Source organism: Oryx dammah, unplaced genomic scaffold (assembly GCF_014754425.2).
Source record: "Oryx dammah isolate SB20612 unplaced genomic scaffold, SCBI_Odam_1.1 HiC_scaffold_29, whole genome shotgun sequence".
Taxonomy (NCBI): domain Eukaryota; kingdom Metazoa; phylum Chordata; class Mammalia; order Artiodactyla; family Bovidae; genus Oryx; species Oryx dammah.
This window is the reverse complement of record NW_024070213.1, coordinates 62107367-62131904: the sequence shown is the minus strand read 5'-3', so window position 1 is coordinate 62131904 and position 24538 is coordinate 62107367. Positions and strand designations below refer to the sequence as shown.

Genomic DNA, 24538 nt, shown 5'->3' with positions numbered 1-24538 from the left:
CAATAGAAACAGGGACAGACTTTATTTTGGGGGGCTCCAAAATCACTACAGATGGTGACTGAAGCCATAAAATTATAAGACACTTGCTCCTTGGAAGAAAAGCTATGACTAACCTAGACAGCATATTAAAAAGCAGAGACATTACTTTTGCCAACAAAAGGTCCATCTAGTCAAAGCCATGGTTTTTCCAACAGTCATGTATGGATGTGAGAGTTGCACTATACAGAAAGCAGAGTACCAAAGAATTGATGCTTTTGAACTGTGGTGTTGGAAAAGACTCTTGAGGGTCCCTTGGACTGCAGAGATCCAACCAGTCTATCATAAAGGAAGTCAGTCCTGAATATTCATTCGAAGTACTGATGCTGAAGCTGAAGCTCCAATACTTTGACCACCTGATGCAAAAAAATGACTCATTGGTAAAGACCCTGATACTGGGAAAGATTGAAGGCGGGAGGAGAAGGGGATGACAGGGGATGAGATGGTTGGATGGCATCACCAACTTGATGGACATGAGTTTGAGTAAGCTCCCGGAGTTGGTAATGGACAGGGAAGCCTGGCGTGCTGCCGTCCATGGGGTCACAAAGAATCGGACATGATTGGCTGAACTGAACTGATGCTGCATTTTTGAAATGAACTGTTTTATTCTAGGGAAAGCTAGCAACTTTACCTGTGGAAGGCAGCACAGCAAACCCATCAAGAACCTTGACTATAATCTTGCCTCTGCCACTTACTAACATGGTATGTAAACAACTGCCTCACTTTTCACCAAACAAAATGGGAATAACAGTATCTACACCTCAAGGGATTGTTGTGAAGATTAAATAAGAATCCACAAACAGAACAGTGTTAGGCACACAGCCCCCAGTAAATGTTTATAGAAATTTTATGATATAGGAAATGTTTATTCCATAGGAAAAATTGTTTTTTTAATATCATAATTAGTCATAGTCATATAATAGTCAAATCACTATTATTAGGATTTAAAGGTTATATTTAAGACAAAAATTGTATTCAATAGTTAAAAATGGAAATCGAAGACTAACATGGAATTATGACAAGAAAACAAATATGTTTAAATAAATCATATTTGAATAAAATGTTCAAACACACAATGTTCCGGGTGGGGAAAAGTATCTTCTACAATAAAACTTACCTCAGAGCAGGCCAAATGTCTGACATTGGTGAACCAATTGACGTGAGCACGACAGTGATCGAACGCGTGAATGAGCTCGTGGGTGACCACTCTGTTCATATGGGCCTGATTACGGATATTATTCTGGCACAGAACAATCTAAGAGGCACCACAATGGGAGAAGGTCAGTTATTTCCAAGAGCTACTCTCGTTTCATAAGATTCCACCTTCACTCTCACCTGAGGGGGCTCACTGCATGGAAAGCCTCACCTACTCTTCTCTATCGAGCCCACACCCGCCCCACCATCAAGGCCCAGTCTTCTCCATACATGCCAGGAAGCCTTCCCCAAGGGCTCTCCTCTCCTTGGACTGCACAGCACTTAGTGTAAGGACATTTATTCACATACCATCCTCGCTGGGTGGACTGCACCAGCCTGTCTTGGACTCTTAATAATATTTAACTGTGGACCTTGGAATGAACCAGAGATTCAAATTCCAGCCCCACTCCTTACTAAGTCAGTGACCTTGGGCAAGTTTCTTAAGCTTTCTGTGCCTCAGTTTCCTCAACTATTAAAAGGAGATGACTTACATTACCTACCTCATAGAACTGTGAGAATTAAATGAGAATATATGTAAAATGCTTCTTATCAAGTTTCTGAATGAGCAATGAATCAACAATGCATGACCACACTGTCCCATTTTACTAGAACTGCCAGGAAAAGTCCTCAGAAAGACCTTCAGAAAGAAGTGCAAAAAGCCAACAGCACACTTTACAGGAGGACCCTATAAGAATAACAAAGACATGAGGGGTCCTAATAATAATAGTTTCTACTTACTCCATACTTACTATGTGCCAGACACTGGGACATGTCCCAGGTATTTTATATACATTCATTCAACATTCATTTATTCAACTAATGTTTATCAAGACCTATTAGATTTACAGTCTACAAATGGAGATAGAAATTAATCAAATATTTACCAAACTGTTTGAGCACATGCCATAACAGTTGTTATGAGTACATACAATGGAGTACCAGACCTGATCTGCAGAGTTGGGAAATGGTTCTGTGCAGAAGGAATGTTAAAACTGGGATCTAATGGATGGATGAACAGGAGTCAAATTTGAGGAGAGGGGAAGGGAGCATTCCAGAGAGAGAATAATACATGCAAAGGGTAGGGGGAGGGTTGAAGGACAAGAATGTTTGAGAAGGTGAAGGTAGGCCCATAGGACTGAAGCACAAAGTTGGAGGTGGTACGCATGAGGTAGGGCTGGGGAGGTCGTCAGGGCCAAGTCACTCTTTATCCTGACAGCAATGGGAAGTCACTGAAAGGGAACAGTGAAACAGGGGGTGTTTTATTTTGCTTTCATTCTTTTGACCACAATTGGAAAAACAGGCATGAGATGATCCAACTGGATGCCAAGAGACTAACTGAATGAGAATAAAGTATTCTAGGCATTGGAGAAGGAAATGGCAACCCACTCCAGTGTTCTTGCCTGGAGAATCCCGGGGACAGGGGGAGCCTGGTGGGCTGCCGTCTATGGGATCGCACAGAGTCAGACACGACTGAAGCGACTTAGCAGCAGCAGCAGCAGGCAAGAGATAATAGTGCCCAAGCTAGGGTGGTGGAAGCCTAAAAGGTATTTCGGAGGTAGATTGCACAAAATTTGGTGCTGGATAGAAAATGAGAAGGGAATCAGAGGTATCAAGGATGATCCCTAAAGTTCTAGCTTGGATAATAGGATGGACGGTGGTACCATTCACTGAGATATGCAAAACTAGAAGACCAGGTTGGGTGGAGATGGAGGATGGTAAAAAATCATCAATTTGGATTTGGACATGTTAGGTCTGAGATGCCTTTAAAACTTCCAAGTGTAGGTGTGCAGTGAACACTTGGCTCTACGGATGTGGAGCTCAAGACAGAGTTCTGACCTAGCAAAACAAATTAGATAGCCTTGGCAGAGTGCCAGATAGAAAAGGAGGGGCTGTAACACTCTGGATTAAGGGACTTCAACATTTAAGGGCTGATACAGGAAGCTGAGCTACAGGAGCAACTGCAGGAGTGCTGCATACCGGAAACCATGGCAAGCAAGCGGCGTTAGCTGTTCAAGTCAAGTGAATGCATGAGATACGAGCCAGCAATCCACTCTAGGCAGAGACCCTACGGCAACTCCTGCCTGTGTGCTTCAGGAGAGAAGGTGAACAATTCACAGCAGCATTGCTTGTAATAATACAGTTGGAAACGACATTAGAGAGAGTAAACTCTACTACAGACATACAATGGAATAATATATGCAACAGTGACACTAAATAAACCAGGGATGCATACAAGACAGAAGAATCTCACAATGTTGTACAAAAGAATTAAGTTACAGAGGACTATATCCTGTATAATTTCATAAAATGACAGAGTATTACATATGTCCCCAAGTATATATAAAGCTTAAAAGCAGGCAACAAAGGACTTTCCTGGTGGTCCAGTGGCTAAGACTCCACGCTCCCAGTGCAGGGTTCTGGGGTTCGATTCCTGGTCAGGGAACTAGATCCCACATCCTACAGCCAAAGGTTTTACATGCCGTAACTAAAGATCCCACATTTTGCAATGAAGATGAAAGATCTCACTTACCACAACTAAGACCTGGTGCAGCCAAATAAATAAATTTTTTTTAAAACTTTTTTAAAAGCAGGCAACTACATAACACAATGTTTGACTGTATACATAGATGTTAAAACCATTCAGACAAGCAGGGAATGATTATTACAAAAGTCAAAAATAAGGAAGGGGGGCTATGATCCAAGAAGGGGCATACAGGCTTCTAAAGTCCCAGCAGGGTTTTATTTCTCAAATCTGTGTGGTAGTTATACAGATGTTAATTTTATTATTATGACTTAAAGCATACATATAGGTTTGTTATTCTTCTGTATGAATGAGATACTTCACAACAAAAATTTTAATTAAAAAGAAAAGAGTTCCCAACTGTGTATAACACTGCTGAGAAATATGATGAAAATTCAAAATGTTCACTGTATTTAACCCCAAAAGGGAATGAACTCACCAGGACCCACCTGGAAAGCTACAGGTATTACAGTTATCAATTTACAAACGAGGAAGGGATAAGAAAGCTGTGGTACATATACACAATGGAATATTACTCAGCCATTAAAAAGAAGGCATTTGAATGAGTTCTAAAGAGGTGGATGAAGCTGGAGTCTATTATACAGAGTGAAGCAAGTCAGAAAGAAAAACACCAATACAGTATACTGATGCATATATATGGAATTTAGAAAGATGGTAACAATGACCCTATACGCGAGACAGCAAAAGACACACAGATGTAAAGAGACAGCAAAAGACACACAGATGTAAAGAACAGTCTTTTGGACTCTGTGGGAGAAGGCGAGGGTGGGATGATTTGAGAGAACAGCACTGAATCATGTATATCATCATATGTGAAACAGATCGCCAACCCAGGTTCGATGCGTGATACAGGGTGCTCAGGGCTGGTGCACTGGGATGACCCTGAGGGACTGGGATGGGGAGGGAAGTGGGAGGGGGGTTCAGGATGGGGAGCACATGTACACCCATGGCTGATTCATGTCAGTGTATGGCAAAACCAATACAATATTGTGAAGTAATTAGCTTCCAATTAAAATAAATTAATAATTTTTTTTGATTTACAAATGAGGAAACAGAGAATAAAACTAATAACTTGCCCAAGCCCCACAGCTAATAAGCAGGGGAATAAGGATTTGAACTCTAAGTCTATCTGACTCCAAAACTCAGACACCTCACCCTTCTGCTATGTTGCTCTTTCCCATGATTTCCCTGAAACAGCTATAAGTAACCAAAAAACACATAACGTCCCTAGCAGGAAACAATTAAACAGAGTTAAATGTGTGTTTCATACTCGTGATGGAATCAGTGACGTACAACACTTTTATCTACCCTCATCACATGACATATTTATCTACCACCTCGAAACTCTGTCAGAACCCCCCACTGACTTAAAACTAACATGTAATTTACAAGAGAAATCTCATTTAATTCTCACAATCATTCTGTGAGACAAATACAATCACTATCTTATGTTACAGATGAGAAAACTCACTCTCCTCATCAAAATTCTCAAAGATGCATCACTTCCCACTGTGTAAAGATGAAACTCTTTATCCTGACATTCAAAGCCTCCCACCATATAGCAGCTGAACAGCACAATATCCCCTATGGTAACCACACCCACCTCCAAGAATTTAACCTGCCTCAAATTCTATCTTTGTCTGCACTCACGTCTTGTCTCCCCTGTGAGATGTGAGCACCTTAAGGGCCAGAATCGCGACTACTTCATTTTTTTTTAATCCTGCACAAAGTCTACCAAGTAGAATGCCTGGCATGTGGAAGGCACTCAGCAAACATGAGGAGAACTGGAGGAAGGAAAACAACTTGGTAAAATGCCTACCTGAGACACTGAAGCGTCAAAACCTCCACTGACATTTCCATTACAATCTTCACAAGAAAAGTGTCTGTCTTTGTTAACAGCACTAGAAGGCAAGAATGGATTAAAGAGACAACATCCAGAAGCAGGGTCCATGGGGCACAGCCCTGGGCCAGGAGACTCGGATCACCCACATCTCCACCACTGCCACACAGGACACCTTGGGAAAGCAACTGAACACCTTCAGCACTTAGTCCTCTCATCTGTAAAATAAGGAGACTGTCTTTGCAAAATCAATCCCAGTTCAAACGCTATGCCGTGAGTCCATAAAGCATTGGCTCGACTAATGAAGACCACACTGGAAATATGCTGGAGTTTCTGCCCTCGGGCCAGAATGTTAAGAAGGGGAGCTCAGAAGTCACTTTTTCTGATCTCCTCAAAGTTGAACGATACCTGGAAGGCTACTGTATGCATAACCAACTGAGACTTCTCTATTAAGGATAATGCTGAGACTGGCATAGTGGAAAAACCAGGTTTGGTAATTAGTTACGATAAAGATTTTAAGTGTTGTCTTTACTAAATACCTGAGGTGAATGGTGGAGCCAGAGATGTGGAGTTAGGGCAGAAGAGGTCTGGAGAGAATAAGGCCTGCCTGGAGAGAATGCAGCCAATCACCACCACCACCACCTACCATGTGGAAACGGCTTTGTGGCCTGAAGTGAAAAATCTGAAGTAGTTCCAGTTTGGGGGGGATGGGGGAGAAAGGGGTGGTTTGTTTTCAGCAGTCAGAATATAGAGTAGCACTTTAAAAAGATTTACTTACCAACCTGAATGCTTCATGGCATCAAGTAGAAGTTTGACATATGGATCTAGAAAGATATTGATTCAATTACATACAGCAATTAGAAAAAAACAGCAGCAATTAAATTATCCAAATATTATAAAAGAAAAAAATGCCTCTCAAATCTCAGTGAAGTAATACTAATATCTAATTTTAAGCATTACTAATTAGTATTAAGTAATACTAATATCTTAAAATTGATTAAAAAATGAATACAAAAAGATAAGCTTAAATTAACATAAAAGCAAGTCTTTAATGAAATGAAACACTGACAGAAATACCAAAAAGTGTACCACCAAACATTTTAGCTAATATCAAATATGTTTCTCAGTTAAATGATCAAACACAATGTGTTAAAGCATATACCAAAAGACTGAGGAAACGTATGTGTACAAAATATACCAACATGACCATGGTCATAGCCACAGAAATTAACAGCAGCACAGTATCCAGATTAGAGGAAGGCAGTAAGTGGCCCCACTGTGGTCAGCCCTCATCTGTACACAGCATCCCATTCTGAATACCACACTCTAAACAGGACCTGCCAACCAAAGCTGTCCCACAGGGGAAGGTGACTGGAATAGCTCAGGGCTATGTTCCACAGGAAGCAAGAAAGGGATTTGTAGATTTGGAAAGGAGAAAGAAGATACACAGATGGCCAAAAGGCACACGGAAGAGGTTCAACATCTCTAGCTATTAAGGAAGTGCAAATCAAAACTACAATGAGATTTCACCTCACACTGGTCAGAATGGCTATCATCAAAAAATCCACAAACAAATGGTGGAGAAGGTGTGGAGAAAAGGGAACCCTCCTGCACTGTTGATGGGAATGTAAATTGCTACAGCCGCTATGGAGAACAGTACAGATGTTCCCTAAAAAACTAAAAATCGAGCTACCACATGACCCTGCAATCCCACTCTAGGGCACGTATCTGGAGAAAACCATGTTCTGAAAGGATACACACACGCCAATGTTCACTGTGGCACTGTTTACAAGAGCCAAGACACGGAAGCAACCTAAATGTCAGAGAGGAATGGATAAAGATGTGGTACATGTACACAGTGGAGTATTACTCGGCTACTAAACAGAATGAATAATGCCATTTGCAGCAACAAGGATGGACCTAGAGAGTGTCATACTGAGTGAAGGAAGTCAGAGAAGGAGAAATACCATATGACATCCCTTATATATGGAATCTAAAAAGAGACAATAACAAATGAACTTACAAAACAGAAAGAGACTCACAGACAGAAAACAAATTATGGTTGTGGGGCAGAGTGGGGGTGTGGGAAGAGATAGTTAGGGACTTTGGGAAGGTCATGTACACACTGCTACATTTAAAATAGATAACCAACAAAAACCTATTGTGTAGCACATGGAACTCTGCTCACTGTTACTTGCCAGCTTAGATGGGAGGGTAGTTTGGAGGAGAATGGATACATGTATATGTTTGGCTGAGTCCCTATGCTGTCCACCTGAAATTATCACAACATTGTTAATAGGCTATACCTCGGACAGGACTGAAGCGACTTAGCAGCAGCAGCAGCAATACAAAATAAAAAGATTAAAGTTTAAAAAAAAAGATTTAACTAAGGCCACAATAATTTCAAGTATCTGAAGGGGTGTCATGTGGGAATAGATTCTGCCAACATTTGTTCAGAGAGCAGAACAAGGACCAAAGGGCAGACGTTACATGGAGCACATTTCAACTCAGCATGAGAAAAGGTTTTTCCAACAATTACAGCAGTCGATACAAGAGCCTGGTAGCCTCAAAGGGCTTCAAAGATAACCTGTTCCAACAGAGGTCTAAAACACTCTGGTCAATTGACGGCACAGAGGTTTCTGGTCAGTGATGGGGGTGAAAAGGCCTAGACAACTCCGGAGCCCCCCGCCACCACTTCTAAGAATCTAAGAGCCTGTTAAAATTACATGAAAATATAAGGAACCCAAGCGCCTCTAACATCCAACTTTTCACATAGATGTCCTGTCTGAGAATATAAATGTACAGCAAATTATGTGACGTAAGCAAAAAAAAAAAAAAAAAAACAGATATTAAGGTTTTCAGATGCTGAAAGCAAAAACAGGTGAGTAAAAGTATTGTTGGATGAGAAAGTTAGGTACTGATTACTGCTTTCCTAACCTGATCCCTCTTGAAGAGTGTTAACAGTAAAACAATTATTATTAACAAATACTACTTAGGGTATATCAAGTATCAGGCACCATACTAAGTGCATTATTACTGAAGCAACTGAGTTTTACAGAGCTGAAATGGGTTCAAAAGTCTAGTGTCCTCTTAAAAAAAAAAATGCTGGGAGCACATTGGTTTGGTTCTTCAAAAAAGGACCTGCAGTATTTAGAATGGATGTGCTCTGGAGAAAAATAAAACAAATGTCTCCCTTGAGGCCTGATCTCTTTCATCATACTCATCCCAGGGATAGGATTTTAAAGCTGCAGGTTGATGCCTTAATACACTAACAGGTTCTCCAGCAGCTTTCCCCTTGGAAGGTTGAAGTGGGTTAATTACTACTGGGACTCAAGTTCAGCACGTGGTCCTTCTCATTTCCTATCTCAACTCTTCCTCCACTTTTTGGCTCTTCCACTGTAAGAACAGCTACAGTTTCTTTATTCAGCTCCTGATACACTGGCACTTTACACTTATAAAACCTATTTCCTCACAACAACCCTAAAAGAGGTACTTTCACCCCTTCCCAACTCCCTTTTCCTTTCCCTGATAAAGACAGACAGGATCAGAGACTCAAATCACTCTTCCATGTGTAACAAGGAAAGGGATCAAAATTTAAACCCAAGTCTAAATCTGCAGCCCATCCTTTCCACTGCATTCCACTTTGGAACATTTTAAAGGCAGGGTCCCAACTACTCTCTGTATTTGCCCAAAGCAGAATCTAGGAGGCATTTGACACCTATTTGCAAAGTAAATAAAATGTCATCATTCCCCTCTACTCCCCTGATTCGTGGAGATGCAGGTAATCTCAAGAAGGATGGAAAACTCACTGAGTGGTTGACTTTTGAACTGTCACTGGCCAGCTATGAAACAGTAGTCTTATTTTGGGACAAACAAGTTTGTCTTTGATTCTCTTAATGTATCTAAAGTAAACTTGGGAAGTCTAGGGCCTTGTAAAAAAAAGTTAAGAAATCTCTAGTGCAATGTCCCTGGATTTAGAAACTGGTCAGCAGATGGTGTCCCTATGTAACCCACAGCAATGGTTCTTAACCTTTTCAGGTTCATGGGCATCTCAGAACATCATGGGGCTATGAACTCTCTCCCCAGAAAAATGCTCTTAGGAGCATACAAACAGGAGTTTCGCAGTCGATATCAGATGTTTCCACATTCTGAAGCCCATCCGTGTATGAAGGTTAAGAACCCTTTTCAACAAAGAGTAGGACTGCAAAACTGTCTTTGCACTGCCAGCAGCAGTGAACCAGGACAAAACGGGGCAGGGCACAACCCTTAAAGAACGACAGAGCTGTTGTGGACATGACATAAAATGGTTAGAACCAATAAGCCCAAGACGGCAGAAGATCCAACTTTCAGTAGATCTGGAGCCTTATTATATGCTCATTTTAATTTATCAGCATGCTAAATGACACAGCACACAGCAGTTCCAAGGCTAACCATAAAAGGCCAAACAGTGGGCTCTGGCCCCAATCCTGGAAATCCCCACCCTGTCTCCAAAAGAGTTGGAATAATACTCCCACTCATTAGCCTATGAAATTATCCAGCCCATAAAAACTAACCAACCCATATATCCAGGCCACCCTCACCACCTGAGATAGACCACCTTCTGTCTATGGTACATGGATCTCCCAGGGCCTCCCACCTTCTGAGACAGCCCACACTGTCTATGCAGTTTGTATCTCTCTCAATAAATCTACTTCTTACCTATCATTTTGCCTTCTGCTCAATTCCTACTGCAGTGAGACACAAAGAACCTGAACTTCCTGAGACCAGGTGTGCGATTTCAATTAAAAGATAGCAGGTTCCGGTCCCAGCCTGCAGGGCTCAAGTCCCAATCTGAGTTTTAGCTGGGTTCAAATCCCATCTGAGTTGCGCGGTTTCAGCAAGTATGCTTTAATTAACGTAGCTCTTTAAAACTCTGCTTCACCGGGACTCTCCAGTCCCCATATTAATGCACAATTTACCTATGAAATGAGAGGATCTGTCAGTGTGAAGGAAAGGGCTAACTCCTAACCCGACTCCTCATTCACGCCACAGGCCTCAGCGCCTTCTCTGATCGAAACTGAGGCTCAGACCCCCACACCCACCCCACGATGCCAAATCTGCCTTAACTCTGCCCTTGAGGCCAGAACCCGGCCTCCGCCACACCTGAGCCAAACCCGGAGCCCCCTAGCGGAGGGTGCGGAGGCCCCTCCCTGCCCGCCCGGTCTCAGACCCCACCCCGCAGACGTCCAGCCCCCAGGTCAAGGCTCCTACTTGTGGCCAACGTCTTTAAGAGCATAAGCTGGCACTTCTGGTTGTTGGTGAAGAAACTGGAGAAGAACGCTTGCTGTGGCTTCCCCTGAGCCAGCCGCTCGGAGAAGACTTGGCACCCGACGTGTTGCTGCTGCAGCTGCTCCCCTGCCACGGAGCCCGGCTCGCGCTCATCCGGAGCTTCGGCCATGCCGCCCACGGACTTTGCCGCGGCTTCTGCCTCCCGCTTCGGGCGGCGGAGGGGAAGAGAGGGAAAGGTAACCTCCCTCCCACCACTCAGGCCCTCCCTCGGCCAGGCGGAACCGCCGCCAGGCCGGCCGCCGTCGCTGGGCGGGGCCAAGGACGTTCGGGGGCTGGGGTCTGCAACCCGGGACAGAGTGCCGGGCAAGAAGTGCGGGGCGGGGCGACGGAGACGGGGCGGGGCGGCGAGTGCTGGGCGGGGCGATAGTTGCTGGGCGGGCCTAGAGGGGCGGGGCCAGGCGCCAGCTGGCTGAGCAGGCCAGTACCCTCGCAGAAAGCAGCCGGCCTGCTATGATGGGCTTTGCCCCTGTCCTTCGGCGTGCTTGTGCGATCCCCACAAGCCTTGTTCCGCAGCCTCGCTTCCTCGTGCACACTCCTTCCTTACCTCCTGACCAGTGCTGGCCATTATATACCCTTCTCCCCCTGAAGGTTTTTGTCATCTTCCCACTTCCTGCTTTGTCCACCAGCGGGCTAACTGCAGTCTCTGGTCCACCTCTCTCTTGACGCCCCAAATATTGAAAGCACTGTTTCCCGAAAACGTTTGAAAACTGCAATTATAACGATTGGTCACTCTAAAGTCCTCAAAATATAAGACCAAACTCCTTTTTTATTTTGCCTCATCCAGGCCATTCCCCCACCCTATTTTTTTGCCACCAAAAATAACTAATTGATGAAATAAATTCATATTTTATAGCAAGACAAGAATAATTTAAACATAAATTTTTTCTCTGCCAGACGAAGCCTTTTCCCTCTCCGTTGGCGTGTATTGTGCATCTGCATTAACCAGAGCTTATAGTCCTTATCAATCTTGTATAGTGTCAGGATGACCCACTACTTCATAACTCCTTGAGAGATAACCTTCCTTCTGTCAGTAATTCATCTGATGTAGAACCCTTTATCTCAAAAACTTCTGTAACTGTGCTGTGACTTCTAAGGGGCGGGGCAGTCCTCAGAGAGCTTTCTGAAAGCTTTTTTCTCCCAGGTTATAAACCTCAGGTTGTCTCAAATTAAATTTTCCATTTCTTTCTTAGATCAACTATTAATTTTTTCATCAACATAACAAAACACAACATTTTAACTTATACCTCCAAGCCTTAACTCATACTTCCATCCTTAAGCCCTCATCCTCGGTCCTTATGGAGAAGGAAATGGCAATCTACTCCAGTAGATTCTTGCCTGGGAAATCCTGTGGACACCGTCTGGTGGGCTACAGTCCATGGATCGCAAAGAGTCGGACACAACTGAGCATGCACGCATACACACACACACACACACCCTCGGTCCTTAAATTCCAGGTCCTGATCAAATCTACCTGATCCACAAGGCATTCCCAGATACCTTAATCAAAATTAATCTCTCCTGATCTCCCAACGTACAAAGTACTTTGTACCTATTATGGCTTCATCAATACCTGACATGTTTTAACTAACTTGTGTTTCTCTTTTTCCACTAAATTTACTCAGTTCAGCTCAACATTTATTTAGCACCTTCTACGATGTGCCAGGCATGGCAGCAGAAACATAAGGGAACTTTTGAGGTTGAGAGGAGCATATGATTTATGTAAGAAAGGTATCTAAATTATAAAGATTCAAGAGATATTGAGGAATAAGAACAGTACCTATGTGTCAAAGGTGCTCAATAAATAATTGATTGAGATGCTCAGATTACTCATTCATTTGAAACATAAAATTATGAACACCTCCTATGTACACAGACTGCTAAAGTTATAAGAAAAAAGCTACTTTTTTATTAAGCTGAGATACGTTGTTATCCCTACCACAACCCTGCAAAATAAATATTATCAGTATATTTTGCAGATAAAGAAAGAGGGCTCAACAAAACTGAATAATTTATCCAAGACCACACAACTAGCTCTAATGTAGTTAGGGAACTAAAATATACAAATATGGAAAACTACACCATTATGTCACAACTAGTCCAGTTGTCAGACTCTGCAAACCCATGAATTGCAACAGTCCAGGCCTCCCAGTCCCTCACCATCTGCCAGAGTTTGCCCAAGTTCCTGGACTTTGCATCAGTGATGCCATCCAGCTATCTCATCCTCTGATGCCCTTCTTTTCCTTCTTCCCTCAATCTTTCCCAGCAACAGGGTCTTTTCCAGTGAGTCAGCTGTTCATATCAGGTGACCAAAATACTGGAGCTTCAGCTTCAGCATCAATCCTTCCAATAAGTATTCAGGATTGACTGCCTTTAAGATCAACTGGTTTGAACTCCTTGCTGTCTAAGAGACTCTCAGGAGTCTTCTCCAGCACTACAGTTCAAAGGTATTAATTCCTTGGCATTCTGCCTTCTTTACCGTACAGCTCTCACAACCGTATGTGACCACTGGGAAGACCATAGCTTTGACTATATGGATCTTTGTCAACAGAGTGATGTCTCTACTTTTCAACACACTGTCTAGGTTTATCATAGCTTTCCTGCCAAGAAGCAATTGTCTTCTGATTTCATGACTGCAGTCACCATCCACAGTGATTTTAGAGCCCAAGAAGAGAAAATCTGTCACCGCTTCCACCTTTTCCCCTTCCATTTGCCTTGAAGTAATAGGGCCAGATGTCATGATCTTAGTTTTTTTAATATTTAGTTTTAAGCTGGCTTTTTCACTCTGGAGGAGGGAATAGCAAACCACCCCAGTATGCTTGCCATGAGAACCTAGACCATTATAAGTTAGTGTAATTAGTCTGGAATTCTCAGGGAAGGCTAGATAGAGAAGATGAGGCCTGAAATGGACTATAAAATGTGAACTTCTGAAATGCTATTCAGCTACTATATTACCAAACATTTTTTTTTTGATGCTCATTGCTGAAGGCAACAGAGAGAAAACTAGAAAACTGTATACCAAAATATGATCAGTAGTTGTCTACATATCAGATTATTTTTATTACATTCATCCACATTTTCCTAATGTTCTACAGTAAGTATGTATTACTTTTATAATCAGAAAAATAAACTTTTAAAAATTGAGTAGGCTTTGGATGCCATATGTGTAGTTTCATCCATTTTTACTATAAAGACGTGAGTGGAATGGGAAGGCATTTGAAAGAGAGGAAGTGCAAACACAAATTACTAAGTTAAAAAGAGAAAAATGATTACTGCAGAGAAATGAGAACTTAGGCAAAGATTTAGCTATAAGGATTTTCATTTCTCCATTGCAGTACCAATTAAGAACAGAAAGAAGGTATTTCTCTGGTGGCCCAGAGGGAAAGAAGTCACCTTGAAGTGCAGGGGATGTGGGCTCAAGGGACCTGGGTTTGATCCCTGGTCAGGGAACTAAGATCCTACATGCCTTGGAGCAACCACTGAGCCTGAGCGCTGCAACTACTGAAGCTGGCATGCTCTGGAGCCCATGCCACAACTAGAGATCCTGCATGCCCCAACTAAGACTTAACACAGCCAAACAAATTTAAAAAAAAATTTTTTTAAGGATAGAAACTGTTTTAACAAAAAAATACAATGGAAAAAAAAATACAATGGAAAACATACAACCATGTTGGTTTTTATATGAAATATGCTATGAAAGTGCTGCACTCAATATGCCAGCAAATTTGGAAAACTCAGCAGTGGCCACAGGACTGGAAAAGGTCAGTTTTCATTCCAATCCCAAAGAAAGGCAATGCCAAAGAATGCTCAAACTACCGCACAATTGCACTCATCTCACATGCTAGTAAAGTAATGCTCAAAATTCTCCAAGCCAGGCTTCAGCAATATGTAAACCGTGAACTTCCAGATGTTCAAGCTGGTTTTAGAAAAGGCAGAGGAACCAGAGATCAAATTGCCAACATCCTCTGGATCATGGAAAAAGCAAGAGAGTTCCAAAAGAACATCTATTTCTGCTTTATTGACTATGCCAAAGCCTTTGACTGTGTGGATCACAATAAACTGTGGAAAATTCTGAAAGAGATGGGAATACCAGACCACCTAACCTGCCTCTTGAGAAATCTGTATGCAGGCCAGGAAGCAACAGTTAGAACTGGACATGGAACAACAGACTGGTTCCAAATAGGAAAAGGAGTACGTCAAGGTTGTATATTGTCACCCTGCTTATTTAACTTATATGCAGAGTACATCATGAGAAACGCTGGACTGGAAGAAGCACAAGATGGAATCAAGATTGCTGGGAGAAATCTCAATAACCTCAGATATGCAGATGACACCATCCTTATGGCAGAAAGTGAAGAGGAACTAAAAAGCCTCTTGATGAAAGTAAAAGAGGAGAGTGAAAAAGTTGGCTTAAAGCTCAACATTCAGAAAACGAAGATCATGGCATCCGGTCCCATCACTTCATGGGAAATAGATGGGGAAACAGTAGAAACAGTGTCAGACTTTATTTTTGGGGGCTCCAAAATCACTGGAGATGGTGACTGCAGCCATGAAATTAAAAGACGCTTACTCCTTGGAAGAAAAGTTATGTCCAACCTAGAGAGCATATTCAAAAGCAGAGACATTACTTTGCTGACTAAGGTCCGTCTAGTCAAGGCTATGGTTTTTCCAGTAGTCATGTATGGATGTGAGAGTTGGACTGTGAAGAAGGCTGAGCGCCGAAGAATTGATGCTTTTGAACTGTGGTGTTGGAGAAGACTCTTGAGAGTCCCTTGGACTGCAAGGAGATCCAACCAGTCCATTCTGAAGGAGATCAACCCTGGGATTTCTTTGGAAGGAATGATGCTAAAGCTGAAACTCCAGTACTTTGGCCATCTCATGTGAAGAGTTGACTCATTGGAAAAGACTCTGATGCTGGGAGGGATTGGGGGCAGGAGGAAAAGGGGACGACAGAGGATGAGATGGCTGGATGGCATCACTGACCTGATGGACGTGACTCTGGGTGAACTCCAGGAGTTGGTGATGGACAGGGAGGCCTGGCGTGCTGCGATTCATGGGGTCGCAAAGAGTCGGACACGACTGAGCGACTGAACTGATGTTTATAAAAGCTTTTTAGATTACAAAATAGCATGTACAATGTAAATTACTGCTTGAAACATTATATGCATAGAGAGGATCTGGAAGACTGCTCCAACGTGTTTTCTGTGGTTGTTTACCAGTGAATGTTTAACCAAGCAGGACTCTATAGGGCCTTTCCAGGACAGACCCCTTTCTCCCATAACCTCTGCTGTAGTTCCTCTCTGAAATACCAAGATAATAGTGTCTGATACATACTTCCTGAATTACAGATACTAAAATCACCACCAAATGGGAGAAACTACCTGACAATCATGAGCCCCCAGACCCTATAGACACCTTAGGACTGACACTGTTAAATGCCCTATTATCTCAACATCAACCAGAGAATTGTACAGGAGCTAATCAGTACCCTGCAACCAGCCTCCCTCACCCAGCTTTTAAAAAATCCTTTACTGCAGGCTTCCCTGGTGGTCCAGTGCTAAAGAATGTCTTACACTGCAAGGGCCACAGGTTCAGTCCCGGGAAGATCCCAGACGCAGGGGAGCAACTAAGCCGTCCAGTTGCAACTGCTGAAGCTGTCACGCCTAGAGCCTATGCTCCACAACGAGAGAGTAGCACCGGTCCACTGACACTAGAGAAAGCCCCTGAGCAGCAACAAAGACCCGCCACAGCCAAAAAATAAAATAATAAATCTAAAGAAAGAAATCCTGTGCTGAAATCCTTCAGGGAATTTGGGGTATTTGAGCCCCAGCTCCCTTCTCCTTGCTGGGCCCGGCAAGACACTTTTCTCTGCTTCAAACTTCCACATTTTAGTTTGGGCTCACTCTGAAGGGGAAATTTGGCGGTTTGGTTTTGTTTCCGCCTGCGTGTGCTTGCCTTCATTTTCTAAAGCAAAAATAGTTGTTTTATAGGAAGTTGTGTAAAGCTGCTTAAAATATCTCAGCAACAAATGAAGTTGCACATAACTTTAAAACGATTTCTAGCTTTTTTTGCAAATAATTCACTTATCGAGGGCCACCAAAAATTCGGTGAAATTCGTCTTTCCTTAGCGATCCGTTTCAAAGGCAGAGAAAGAACAAAACAGTCGCCACCACCCACTTCAGGAATATGACACTCCCGTACCCAGAAACCCCACACCGCTAAGATACGCAAACCCACCGACTGGAGGAGTCAGTCCTCCGCACACGGAAATGAATTCAAGAAGGCGCGCGGCATTCTGGGAAGACTTATGAGAGCCTGGTTGGTGTGGCTGGCTGTTACCAGGGAAACCGGAGGCGCTCGACGGTCACCAATGGCTGGGCGCCTTTAGTGGGAGGGTCTGAGACGCTCGATTAGCATTTGGAAAGAGCCAAGAGGGAAGGAGGGCCCTTTGAAGAGGCAGGTGTCCTGCCAGGTTATCTAGTCGTGCCGGCAGGCTGAGCGCCTGCCCTGCGAATCTGAGTCACGCCCGCTTGTTCTTTGAGCCTTTCGGCCAAATGAAATGGCCCTGCGTCTCTTGACTATCATTACTTTTATGCCCCTTCCTAAAAAATGTAAGTTGAGAATTTGTAATTAACACTGTAATGTGTTCTAATATCAACGTTAATTCTTGTTTATAAAATTGAGGACATTTTGGGGGACCACAAATTGAGAACTTAAAATTCACACACAAACTGTAGACTGCCCATTGAGATATGGTAAGGGCATAAGGATTTTAGATCAAGAGAAATGTCACTTTTCCCAAAGGGAATTGTTTAATTCCATTAGGAAAATAAACAATATGAATATTTTTTCCCAAGTGTTGTGCAGAAAATAGAAAAGTGTGGGATTAATCACTTGTATTACCGATCAGAGTGTAATCCTGGCCACAACGGGATATTAATTACCACCCTCCTCCTCCTCCATGCTCAACTCCCCCCTTTATGTTCCAGCTAACTTTAAACTTATGCAATACTGTGCTTTTTCAAGTCTCCTCTCTTTGCAAATAGTAAAAATGATCTTCCTTGCCTTGATTTTATTTGTTCGAATCCTCATTTAGTTATTATGTCCTTCCCTGGGACATTTGTCCAGCTCTCATTCAAGACAAAAAGTACTCTTCTTTATGAACTTTTGAATAGTTATCATAGCAATTGTGATTCATTTAGAGACATCTCATCTCCCAGCTTTAGAGACCTTCCTGTGGGCAGGGCATATTTTATATTCATCTCAATTGCTTTGATGCTCTGGCTCATTTGGTTCTCAACAGATATTTGCTGGATAAATATGAACTGTGTTAACCGGAGTCTAAAGGAATGTGAAATAAAATGAAATAAATGAGTGGCCACTGAAATAATAAATAATTGACTTTTTTAAAAAAAGGAATAAAACTCACCAGTCATAAGAAGTAACTTAAAATTTTCATGTATTATGTGTAAGTTTTTCTCTACATAAATATTTTTAGAATAGTTGAGTATATTTAAAGAAACCATTTTATGTCCTGCTTTTTTCACATGTATATAATATACTTCTGTTATTAAAATCTTAACAATAAAGACAGCACTGAAAATGTAAATCTGTTTGTAGTGAATTGAAACAGATGGAGTGGACATAGCATGTGAAGACAATTCTTCCAAGAAGTTTGGCTGCAAGGTAAAGGAGAAAGGTCAGTAGTCAAAGCAGAATGGCAAGTGAAAGAGAGACATTAGAGTTTCTCTGTAAGGAAAGGAGACTTGGTGATGTTAATAGTATAAGATTAAAGAATAGTAAGAAGATAACTGATTGAATGATTCCCTAAAGAAATAGAAGGGAATGAGATCCACAGATCAGGTACATAGGTAGGAGACAGAACTAGGAAGGAGGATGTCAAAGTGGGAAAGGATGATAATAATTTTAAAACTATTGAAAATTGGCAAAAGAATAACAAAAATTTGTTCAAAAGATATGTACATGTGTGTGCTGAGTCACATCAGTCATGTCTGACTCTTTGCAACCCTATGTACCATAGCCTGCCAAGTAACTTGCTCCATGGGATTCCCCAGACAAGAATACTGGAGTGGGTTGTCATGCTGTCTTCCAGGGGATCTTCCCAAACCAGGGATCGAACTCCTGCATTGGCAGGCAGGTTCTTTGCCACTGGCGCCACCTGGGAAGCCCAAAGATATATTCAGTTCAGTTTAGTCGCTCAGTCATGTCCGACTCTTTGCAACCCCATGGACTGTAGCATGCCAGGCCTCCCTGTCCATCACCAACTCCCGGAGTTTACTCAAACTCATGTCCATCAAGTCAGTGATGCCATCCAACCATCTCATCCTCTTTCGTCCCCTTCTCCTCCATCCTTCAGTCTTCCCCAGCATTAGGGTCTTTTCAAATGAGTCAGTTCTTTGCATCAAGTGGCCAAAACTTAGGTGTTTCAGGTTCAGCATCAGTCCTTCCAATGAATATTCAGGACTGATTTCCTTTAGGATGGACTGGTTGGATCTCCTTGCAGTCCAAGGGGCTCTCAAGAGTCTTCTCCTATACTACAGTTCAAAAGCATCAATTCTTCGGTGCTCAGCTTTCTTTATAGTCCAACTCTCACATCCATACATGACTACTAGAAAAACCATAGCTTTGACTAGATGGACCTTTGTTGGCAAAGTAATGTCTCTGCTTTTTAATATGCTATCTAGGTTGGTCATAACTTTTCTTCTAAGGGGCAAGTGTCTTTTAATTTTATGGCTGCAGTCACCATCTGCAGTGATTTTGGAGCCCCAAAAAATAAAGTCTGACACTGTTTCCACTGCTTCCCCATCTATTTGCTATGAAGTGATGGAACCAGTGATCTTAGTTTTTTGAATGTTGAGTTTTAAGTCAACTTTTTTACTCTCTTCTTTCACTTTCATCAAGAGGCTCTAGTTCTTCACTTTCTGCCATAAGGGTGGTGTCATCTGCATATCTGAGGTTATTGATATTTCTCCTGGCAATCTTGATTCCAGCTTGTGCTTCATCCAGCCTAGCATTTCTCATGATGTACTCTGCATATAAGTTAAATAAGCAGGGTGACAATATACAGCCTTGACGTACTCCTTTCCCTATTTGGAACCAGGCTGTTGTAAAGATATACTAGGTTGATGCAAAGGTAATTGTGGTTTGGACCATGAATTTTAAATCATTATAACTAGGCTCAAACACAGCTTTATTAGTCAAAATAGGAACCGTTATAATCAACACATTTTGCCAATGAGAAATAAGTTTGTTAATTCCCATAGCATAAAAATCCATGCCCGAACTCTTTGCATTTTCTGCCTCCTGCAGCTTGTGGAAGCGTTTTCCCTATTAAAAAAAATTGTCAAAATACTTGAAGAAGTGGTAGTCAGTTGGCAAAAGGTCAAATGAATATGGCAGATGAGGCAAAACTTCATAGCCCAGCTCATTCAACTTTTGAAGCATTGGTTGTGCAACATGTAGTCAGCTGTTATTTGGAGAAAAATTGGGCCCATTCTGGTGACCAATGCCAGCTGCAGGCGTTGCAGTTTTTGGTGCAGCTCATCAATTTACTGAGCACACTTCTCAGATATTACGGGTTCGCTGGGATTCAGAAAGCTGTAGTGGGCCAGACCAGCAGCAGACCACCAAACAGTGACCATGACCTTTCTTTTGTGCAAGTTTGACTTTAGGAAGTGCTTTGGAGCTTCTTCTTGGCCCAACCACTGAGCTGGTTGTCACCAGTTATATACAATCCACTTTTCGTCACACATCACAGTGCAATCAAGAAATGGTTCATTGTTGTGTAGAATAAGAGAAGACACTTTAAAATGATGGTTTTTGTTGTTTTTGTTTTTGTTTTTGTTTTGCAGTCAGTTTATGAGGCATCCACTTATCGAGCTTTTTCACTTTTCCAGTTTGCTTCAAATGCCAAATATACAATGAGTTCTTCAGCAACTTCTCATGTAATTATAAGAGGATCAGCTCCAGTGATTGTTCTCAATTGGTCATTGTCAATTTCTGATGACCAGCCACTGCACTCCTCATCTTGAAGGCTCTTGTCTCCTTTGCCAAACTTCTTGAACTACCCCTGCATTGTAAGTTCGTTAGCAGTTGCTGGACCAAATGTGTTGTTGATGTTGAGAGCTGTCTCCGCTGCTTTGCAACCCATTTTGAATTCAAATAAGAAAATAGCTCAAATTTGCTTTTTGTCTAACATCATTTCCCTAGTCTAAAATAAATATAAAATAAACAGCAAGTAATGTCATTAGCAAAAAAAAAAACAAAGTGAGAAATGTGCATTAAAATGACATATAACATAACCACATTTAGGAATTATTCCAATATTAAATGGCAAAGTTCAACAATGCAAAAACCACAATTACTTTTGTACCAACCTAAATATGTAAAAGTGGCCAATAAATAGGTATGTTCATCCACATTACTTAAAAATATAAATGGCATATTAAATGCCTATTAAATTGGCAAAGATTAAAAAAAATAGTGTAGGTATTGGGCAGCTGTTCAATAAAACAAGATTGCAGATGAGGACAGAAACTGGTACATCTCCCCCTTTCCAGGCATTTTAGAAATATGTATCAAAATTCTTAAATGCTTTGACTAAATAAGTATGGGCTTCCCTGGTGGCTCAGACAGTAAAGAATCTGCCTGCAATGCAGAAGACCTGGATTCGATCCCTCGGTTGGGAAGATCCCCTGGAGGAATGCATGGCAACCCACTCTAGTATTCTTACCTGGAGAATCCCCATGGACAGAGGAGCCTGGCTGGCTAGTCAGTCCATGGGGTGGCAAAGAGTCAGATAATGACTGAGCGACTAAGGCAACAAACAAGTATACTTCTAGGGTGTTTTCAAAAGGAAATAATCAAAACTGCATATGTATGTTAAGCCGGGTGGGGTTCACTTCAGTTTCTCCACCAAAAAACATAGGTTAAATATTATTACATACTTGTTAGACATGGATAACGTGAATGCAGATAAGTGACGTTCACTCATATCAATTTAAGTAAGAGCATTTGCAGGTTTTCTAGGAAGGGCGTGTAGAGTTGCAGTTTGACTAGCCTGATACACAATTATGGGATGCTTTGAACCATTTAAAATGACAATGTAGAAGACTATTTAATGATAAGGAAAGATATATAAGAAAGAAAAGTGGGTTATGTAAGCAGCAGTATGTAGTTCTAACCATGTGGTGGTTTAACAGACAAGGAAACAGGCTTATAGAAATAAACTGTCCTAGGTCACCTGGCTGGTAAAGGACAAAGCCTAGATTTCAAACCAAGTCTGTCTCATGCAAACCACCTTCTTAACTACTGCACTTCAAGGATGCAGGTAGACTTTAGAGGATGGAAAAAATTATATCAGGCAGGCAGAGACTAGGGAAGGATAATCTAAGTAGGAAAGAATAGCACTAAAATGAACAAAAAAGATTGGAAAGAATAGGTATGTTTCAGAACACACACACTCACAGAGGAATATGAGATATATGCATGTAAGCACTAGAGAATAAAGCAAGAAAGACTGGGGATAGATTTTTAAGATTCATAACCTTCAAAACCCTCACAGAAAAGTGGCCTCACTTAGGACATACCTTACAAAGGTCTTGGGCCTCAGAGCCTGATAAAGCAAGAGTTGTAAGCACAGAGCTTTTGAACCTGAAAACTATATGGGAGAGCCCTGAGTAGGGGATTTGGGGGACAATGGGTCCAGATTATGGACTTTCCCCAAAGTGAGGAAGGGGTCTAACGGCATGTAATAGAACCCTGTGAGACCGAGTTCTATACAGTGGTATAAAATTGGTTAGGTGATGTTAAGTTCTTTGGATAGAAGGTGGAAGAGGCTATTATATAAGATGATGTTTTAATATCTCTTCCTGTACTAACATTCTGTGATCTTATAAGCCAAAGATTACCAATTCAAATGCCTCAGTTAAGGATGAAGTGCTGCATGCGTGCTCAGTCACTCAGTTGAGTCTGATTCTTTGCAACCCAATGGACTGTGTAGCCTGCCAGGATTTTCCTGGCAAGATACTAGAGAGAGTTCCCATTTCCTACTCCAGGGGATCTTCCTGACCCAGGGATCGAACCCACTCTCTTGTATTGCAGGTGGATTCTTTACCACTGAGCCATGAGAAGAATGTTTCATAAATGAGGAAATGAACTGAATGTAATAAAAATAAGAAGTCATAGAGATTAGAGTCAATCCTAAAGGGAATCCATCCTGAACACTCATTGGAAGGGCTGTTGCTGAAGCTCCAATACTTTGGCCAGCTGATGTGAAGAGCCAACTTATTGAAAAAGACCCTGATGCCGGGAAAGATTGAAGGCAAAAGGAGAAGGGGGCAGCAGAGCATAAAATAGATAGATAGCATCACCGACTCAATGGACACAAACTTGAGCAGACTCTGGGAGATAGTGGAGAACAGAGGAGCCTGGAGGGCTAAGTCTCTGGGGTCACAAAGAATCGGACACAATTTAGTGACTGAACAAGAACAACAGAGATCAGAGCAGTATTTCACATGTCTCGTCTAAAACTCCAGTCATTCTGCCATGAATGAGGAGCCAGTGTTGCCTGATTTTCCAACTTTTCAAGAGAAACAGGAATATCGTACTTGCCTGGTGGCTCAGACGATAAAGAATCTGCCTGCAATGCAAGAGACCTGTGTTCAATCCCTGGGTTGGGCAGATCCCCTAGAGAAGGGAACAGCTACCCACCCCAGTATTCTGGCCTGGAGAATCCCATGGACTGTATAGTCTTTGGAGTCGCAAAGAGTCAGACATGATTGAGAGACTTTTGCTTTCACTTTTCTTTCAAAAATATTATGCAGACCAAACAAAACACCTCTACTGGCTAAATACTAATTTTCAATTTCTTATAGATAAAAAGAAAGGCCTAACAAGAATGATAAGTGTTTGAATGAAAATAATTAAGTAGGAAGAAAGAGGAAGAAATCAAAGAGAATGCCAAGATTTCCCCCTGGGTAATGAAGAAGAGGTTGTATACATTAATGTAAATACTAAAGTCAGCAGAAGGTTTAGAGACAGAAGATGTTTATGAGTTTTGTTGTTTTGTTTTTTTTAACACTGAACAAATTTCTCATTTATAGGTTTCCACAGCACATGAATCAAATTCAGCTTTTGAGTTTGAGAAATCTATGAGATTATCGGGAAAAGGGTGCAGGAAGTGGACAGCAGTTTGGGGAGTGAAGATGAAAGGGGAGTTCAAGATGCAAGAGTCATTCTCTCAAAGTTTCATTAAATCTATGTCACAGTATGTATTTGTTAATTCATGAGACTAAAATCCTATGAGAGTAGAAACCACAAATGTATTCTTCACTGCCCAGCACAGTGCCTAAATAGTAGGTGTCTTAATGTATGTTGAATAAACAATAAATACAAGACAATGTGTCTCACAGTTAAAGAAATGCAGGGTTGAATTCAAAAATGTTCTTAAGCTTATAGCCCAGAAAGTAAGACAAGTCTTATACAGAAGTAACTAATCCATGTTTGAAAAGTTCAGTTCAGTTCAGTGGCTCAGTCATGTCCAAGTCTTTGCGACCCCATGGACTGCAACATGCCAGGCC

At 41.8% G+C, this 24538-nt stretch overlaps 1 protein-coding gene and 1 long non-coding RNA gene across 7 annotated transcripts in view; one reads left to right on the top strand and one right to left on the bottom strand.

Moving 5' to 3' along the window:
- The window catches only part of ATP23 (ATP23 metallopeptidase and ATP synthase assembly factor homolog), a 25491-nt gene extending 8232 nt beyond the window's left edge, over positions 1–17259 (bottom strand). Inside the window, exons 1-5 of one of the 6 annotated variants that reach the window (XM_040233107.1) lie at positions 17175–17259; positions 11485–11647; positions 6391–6436; positions 5592–5673; positions 1154–1291 (exon numbers count right to left, since the gene is read on the bottom strand). In XM_040233107.1, the coding sequence (XP_040089041.1) occupies positions 1154–1291; positions 5592–5673; positions 6391–6436; positions 11485–11539 (321 nt within the window). In that variant the 5' untranslated portion in view covers positions 11540–11647; positions 17175–17259. Of the gene's footprint in view, positions 1–1153; positions 1292–1730; positions 1916–5591; positions 5675–6390; positions 6437–10310; positions 10571–10862; positions 11208–11484; positions 11648–17174 lie in introns of those variants that run through there. The other 5 variants (XM_040233106.1, XM_040233108.1, XM_040233109.1 and 2 more) reach the window with 5 other exon arrangements.
- LOC120857519 lies at positions 17255–24538 on the top strand. Its single transcript, XR_005719689.1, has 4 exons — positions 17255–17548; positions 18558–18636; positions 20855–21034; positions 24062–24538. It is a non-coding gene; the product is annotated as an uncharacterized LOC120857519 (long non-coding RNA).